This window comes from Dipodomys merriami, unplaced genomic scaffold (assembly GCF_024711535.1).
Source record: "Dipodomys merriami isolate MVZ:Mamm:240054 unplaced genomic scaffold, mDipMer1.0.p SCAF_5, whole genome shotgun sequence".
Classification (NCBI taxonomy): Eukaryota; Metazoa; Chordata; class Mammalia; order Rodentia; family Heteromyidae; genus Dipodomys; species Dipodomys merriami.
Window position 1 is genome coordinate 70,255,361 of NW_027206068.1, and position 6,814 is coordinate 70,262,174.

General features: G+C 44.4%; 1 gene segment (V, D, J or C); it reads left to right on the forward strand.

The window, feature by feature from the left end:
• The first annotated feature begins 748 nt into the window (after positions 1–748).
• On the forward strand, positions 749–6,234 carry LOC138810214 (T cell receptor beta variable 10-3-like). The segment is given in 3 exon segments: positions 749–827; positions 3,689–3,774; positions 5,897–6,234. A coding segment is annotated over 1 exon segment (333 nt).
• Positions 6,235–6,814: the final 580 nt, after the last annotated feature.

Here is a 6,814-nt window from a genome sequence, read left to right on the forward strand (position 1 = left end):
AGGGATTGAATGCCTGGGCCACTGGCCATGGGGTTTTGGGAGAAAGCTGTCCACAATGCGCTGTTCATTTAATTGGGGAAAGTAGATGCTAAGAACTAGCAAGAAAGAGTCTAGGTAAAGTCTTCTAAACTAGGACAGTTGCTTGTCCCTGTTTCACTCACTGACATTTCCTTCCACACAGAGATATCCTGGGGACCTAGTTAAGAGAATTCATTGAGCTCCATATCTGCAGATGTGTTAGGTCTGGAGAGGTAAACATGAACTATGCAGAATGCCACAGATAGGAAGGATTGCCCTGAGAGTGATGAATATGAGCCCGCTAGCTCTGTGGTAGGAGATGAAAAAGTCCCTGATTACTTTGGGGGACATTTTTAATCATGATAAGTTTTAGGCAATTTCAGTACCCTTTCGGTCTGATCGCATGAAGTTACAAGTCTCAGAATGCCAAAGAGAATGGCAAAGGAGAGATAGAAACTTTGGTTTGAAGTTGGCATCGTGATATAAATACATCTGGATCGAGCCCAAGTAGGAAGATTTATTTCATCACAAACCCCATGTTCTCAGCTACTAGGCAGAAGTTTCAACATGGAGCCAAGAAAGGAGTAAGTGAAGAGGAGGAGGGGAAGATTGAAGGAAGCCTTCAACAGGATGGTAGGAGGACAGTGACATCACAACTTAATCCTCCAATTGGCCTTAATAGGGCAGAACAAGAACTTACCCTTTAGAGCACAAACACTGAGCACAGAGATTCAAGGCTGCCTAATACAGCTGGGCCATCATAAGCTCCAGGCTCCTTCCTTGGGAGATGCTTTGTGTCCTGGGATCAGGTGAGTGCTTCAGACAAGGAGGACATCACCTTTCTGACCTTGTGGTCTTCAGAGTCCTCTGTTTTCTGCTGGGGCTCCACCCATCCCCTCTCATGCTCATTCTCCTCCTGCCTTTCTTCCAGACCCTTACGAGATGGAAATCATCCAAATCCCAGACTCTGACAAAAACAGTAGAGAGAAAGTGATGCTGAGATGGCCCCTAATTCCTGGGAATCTCGGGATGTACTTCTATCCATAGGCCCTTGGCTGGAGCCCCCAGCTAATCTTTGAGTTTTACTCACATATGCAGGCAGAAGAAAGAAACTTCCCTGACAGATTCTCAGCTCAGCACTCTCTTGACTGTAGCTCAGAGCTAAACATTGGAACGAGAAGACTTGGCTGTGTGTTTGTGCCAGCAGTTTGCAAAGCCTTGCTGTAATCACCATGTTGTTTACAAACTTCCTGCATTGGGGGCTGACAGGGAGAAGTGTGGATATCTATTCAGGCTTTACTCTTTCAATGGATGCTTTGAGCTCTTTCCTAGCTTCTTCTTTTCTTTTGCTGGCTCAGAGCATTGTGAACAAACCAACCAAGGAGGCCAAGTTCAAGTGTGTGTACCAAATGCTCTTCTCTATCACCATCGTACAGCTTGTGCAATCCTGTTTAATTTTACAAAAACACTGAACTCTTAGCTCTTTCTTAAACAGTTACATAAAACCCTTAGCTCTTAATGTGCATTATTATCTACATATGCATTGTATCTTAAGTTTTGACACAATCACATAAGTAAGATATTTTTATTCCCCTTTATAAATACAGAAGTTCAAGGGCAATGAATTATCTTCCCAAGGCCTCATGGTTTGTAAGAAAGAAAACTGGGACATAGACTTCTCTGTGTTTATAAAATCTGTATATCTTCCATATGCACGGCTACTACATTATCTCATTCTATATCCTGGCTAATACCATGAAATCTCAGCCTTGTTATCCTGTGTCCAGCTGGGAAGAAAAAGATAGCTCAGACCTCATGCTCAACACAATCTCTTCCTCCACAACTTTGAGGAACGTAGAATTTCACACGAATTCCTTAATATTCAATTATAATCCTTGTGGATCCTTTCATTCTATAGCCTATGAATTTATCTTTAAATTGAGGTACGTTTTGGTGAACCCTAGCTTGATGCAGCTGATATTATAGTCTTGTTTGCATCTCAAATAAATCAAAATCTTCCCCTAAGAAAGACCTTCATTTGTTCTGGTAAATTTTCAATTTTCCCTTACACGACTAATGAGAAATTTGTATATTTCCTGTAAGAAGCAAAGTAGAAACTGAGAATGAGAAGGAAGGAGGCATGTTCAATGTCAAGCAAAAATCCTTTAAAAAATAAAAAGTTCCTTGAATTTGAAAACCTGAGCTTAAAGCAGGAAAACAGATATAAGATCAAAGAGCCTTAAAAAAAGGTTTCCCTGAGTTTGAAAACCTGAGCTTAAAGCAAAAACAAAACAAAACAAACAAACAAAAATGGACATAGGCCAAGTTATAGTGGTTGTTATACGAAACTGTCCATCAAAAAGATCATGTAGATGAAGGTTCAGTGGAAGATAGGAAAAGGGAGAGAGATGGGAGAGGGTGGGGACAAACATCTCCAGCCCCCTCTACTACATCCGGGTCTTCATTCCCCAGTAAACAACTGAAGATTTCCTCATGATTCTCCCATTCTTCCCTGCCCCTGCCATGGTCACCAGGCTCTTAAGGGAAGTGAGTCCTCTAAAACCCTAATCAAAGCCTTTGTCTTGGTTTAGTACTGGAAATTCCTGATCTACAGATCTAGCTCCTTCTATCATGGACTTCCTAAATGATAGAATGGCCCCACCTTCAGAGAATAAGATCAGTATGAAAGGAGACATTGAAGTGCCCTGTGATTGTTAGCTGTGGCTGAACTAGAATTGAACTAAAGCTGGCCTAGGGTAGCACTCACAGAAGAAGAGGAAAGATTCTCCCTGGTTTTCCAACTCACTCTCCAAGCCAGACATGCTGCCCGAATGTCTGGCAGGTGCTCCCAAACTTCTTGTGATTTCTTGTTTCAGCAGTCACTCCATACACATTTCTTGCTATTCACAGGGCCCAATACAAAACACATATAACCTTGTCTTTCTGAGATCACAAGTCATCCAGAGGAAGACATGGTTCCATGGGACTTCTCTCAGAGTCTTGTGTGGCTCGGTGCTGGGTTCTTCCCCAGCTTGGTCTTGGCCAGGTGAGAGGCTGCACCAGGAAGCAATGTAAATAAGTTAACCTACCCTTTTGTGACCCTCTGTAGCTCTGACCCTGAGCTGCCTCAGCTCTGAGCTCAGAAGGGCTGTGATTACTTCTCTCTCCTCAGAGCAAAGTTGGGGGGTTTTAGCACCACAAATCTACATTCTTTTCTCCATTGGTGCTTTATGATTCCATCTTCTCCAGCCCATGCTTACTGTGGTCTCCACTTTGTTCCACTGTGTCTACTTCTTGGCTCTGCCCTGACTCTCAGCACCTTCATTTTGGCTTCACCAATAGGAACTCTATCTCACTTTGTCCCTCATGAGCAACGTGTTTTTCAAGGACTACAATGTTCTTCCTCTTTCAGGCCAGATTCTCTGAGCCAACCCATCCATTCCATTCTCTTTTCTCTATCCTGGCACTTTACGTATCCTATTCCTCTAACCCACAACTCCCAATGTGATAGGTGCTCATGGCCTATAATATCCACCGCATTTAGTGCCATCACTGTTTTACATGAATTTATGTCATTATTTGGCAGAAATTTGTCCTAATCCCTAGACTCTAAACATCACCGCAGGGAGTGCACGTGTTTCTGTGACTCATCTTTACTGTCTGTGCCCAGAGCAGTTCCAGGTTCTAATGGCCGATCTATCCCGAAGGACTTATCTGGATTCCCACTTCGTCCATCCTATCATCTCCTAAGATCAGGTGAGTCTTGGGCAGAAGTGAGCAATCTTTGTCATGGCAGTTTAAGTGGATCCCATGTCTGTCTGCAGGGTGAGCTTCCTATCTTTCCATCCCCAGCCATGGCTGGTCTTCTTTTCATCTCCTTTCTTCCTGGATTCTGGTCTTACATCATGTTGTAATACAAGATACTGAGCAGCATCCTTTACTTCTATCTGCTTTTCTTCGTACTACTTAGGAAAGACCATAGTGATGCCAGCAAAGCTCCTTCTACTAGTTCTTAAAGAATCATGAATCCTTCGGGCTAGAAATAATCTAATAAAAGATCACCTAGGTTTGCCCTAAGATAGAAGAAAGCTCTCATTTTTGCCTGAATGATTTATATCTATGCTTAGAGGCTAATACATTTTAATCTCTGCTGGCAGTAAGGACCAAAAATAGACTACTTATTTCAACGAATCAAGCCTTAAAAGGCTAAAGCAAGAACATCTTCCCTAGGGACATCTCTTCCCACAGCCAAAGCTGTGGCCCCCTGATGAACTCCAGAATAACGTTATCATGGCATGTGACATTAGTACATGGTTTTAGACATAAAGAAGAGCCTTCCTGGAGCCTGAAAAATGAAAGAAAAAAAACACAAGGGAACTTACCACTTACCAAATTTTGAAATGAAGGAATTAGAATATGTTCATTTGGTTTGGTTTTCAAATGGAAGATTACTCAGGACCCATTCTGGAATGTAAAAGCAGTGGCCACTCCGAGTAATCAGATACTCTGAGACAGAAGCCATGTGAACTCACAGTCACCAGAGACTGACAGCGACGTCTAGTGTGTCATGTTCTTTGTTCCTCCACCTCCAGAGACAGAGACCAGCCACAAACACCAGAAGCCGTGGTTGCTTACCCTGCACAATTTAACCTCAGTTCATTCAGGAACCTAGTCTTCATCAGGCCTCCCTCTGCCCAGCCTTTCTATGTGTTGCCCATTTAGAAATTACAAATTATGTCACCTGATCCAATGTGTGACACTTGAGCTTTCCTATAGTTTAAACTGATTTTTAATTTAAAAACTCAATGAGGTACATATAAGACACCAACCATTTCCCTCTATCTCTCAATTTAACTCCTCATTCTGTGAGGATCAGTATTATCTTTCTACTGTTTTTAACTCACCATCCCTCCTCTCCATGTTCACATAAACTTGTCTACCCAAATGCACCTAGAAAAATGGGGCCATCTCTGCTCATTAGTTCCAATGCATAGCTTTTTCTAGTAATCTCCTTTGAGCTGTATTGTCTTAGCTTGATCTAGACCTTTCCTGTACCTCTTACCCCCTTCATCTTGAATAGCGGGTTACAGAAACATGCTCCCTTAGTCACAGCTATCTTCTGTCTTTCCCAAACAATTTCAATGTTCTGCCGGATTATTCTTCATGTAATGGAAAGGTTAGAAGGCATACAATAAGAGGGAAAAAAGATTGTAAGGTCCTCAATCTCTTTCAGGCACTGGGACAGAAATTAAGCATTGTTAGAGCACTGATAAAGTACTACTCCTGCTGCTGCTGCTGCTGATAAACCTGTTATAATCACCCTTCCAGTTCTCCTTTCTTTGATTAAATATTGTGAGAGTATTGTTACTGATAATCTTAGGTTGGGCTTCAGCCCAACAGGTAGTGAACCGCCACAATTGTCACTTCTAGAATGGATAGGGAAGGAGAGAGGCACTCACCCCAAGAGGAGACACTTGATTGGCACAAACAAGCACCCCCTTTCTGCGCTGTGCACTCCTGTTCTACTTCCGGGCTCTGTCCTTCCCCAGTTACAGACCCCAGTTACAGTCTCTCCCACATTACGTCAAGATGTGTGGTTACAGAGTGGAGGCCTCACGTGAGCTGTGGGAGCATTGGTGGGGGAAGGTGATCTCAGGGAGTCACTGAGAAGCCACCTTCTTTTTCCTCCAAAGAAGGCTGGGAGACACAGGAGGGTGTCCGGCTCTGAGATGGGCACCCAGCTCTTGCACGTGGCCTTCTGTCTCCTGTGGGCAGGTGAGGGATGGCTCCAGGTGGGCAGGTCATCCACCACCAACCCTGGGCATCCCAGGCTTCTCCTTGAGAGGCCTCTTCAGGCTTGGGTCATTCTCTGTTACAGGACACATGGAGGCTGCCATCACCCAACGTCCAAGACACAAGCTCACAGAGACAGGAAGACAGGTGAATTTGAGCTGTCACCAGACTGATAACCACGAATACATGTACTGGTATCGACAAGACCCTGGACATGGGCTGAGGCTGCTCCATTACTCATATGGAGAGAGCAACACGGAAAAAGGAGACATCCCCGACGGGTACAGCGTGTCCAGACCACGCACGGAGGACTTCTCCCTCACTGTGGACTCAGCCACCCCCTCCCACACAGCTGTGTACTGGTGTGCCAGCCGTTTCTCCACAGTGCTGCAGGGCTGCCTCCTCTCTGCACAGAAAGCGTGAGGGGAGACAGAGGGCATCTGCTCGCCCCTTTGAAGTTCTGACTCAGTCACAGAGACGGAGCCCCTTTCAGCCTGCACATTTCATGGCAAAGGCACCATCAGTGCAGAGCTCTTTCTCATGCTAGCCTCAGCCTGAACAGAGGTCATCCCAATGCCCTTTTCTGGATGAGCTCCCTCTTTCTAGTAGTAAACATGATAGTGCAGATTTAATTATGACTCATGGTGTTTCCCTTGATGATCTCAGAGCCATCCTTTGCCTTTCAACTCTGGGCTCCAGTCTTCACGGACCCCCTCGGTTCTCCACCTTATAAACTCCTTCACTGATCTGATCTATACTATAAGAACCCAGCATCATGAAGTCCTGCATCTTCCGCCCTTTGTTTGTCTCTCTATCCACATTCCACATTCCGTATCATCATAGGCCTCTGGTCCGGCCACACTTAACCCACATCTAGTTTGTTCCTCGCCTGTGTCATGCTGGTTTCTACCTGGAAATCTTGTGTACACAAGCGCTCACTTGTGTCTATCCCTCTTGTTTCTGTCATATGTCTATCCCTCTTATTTCTGTCTCTGCTTTCCTT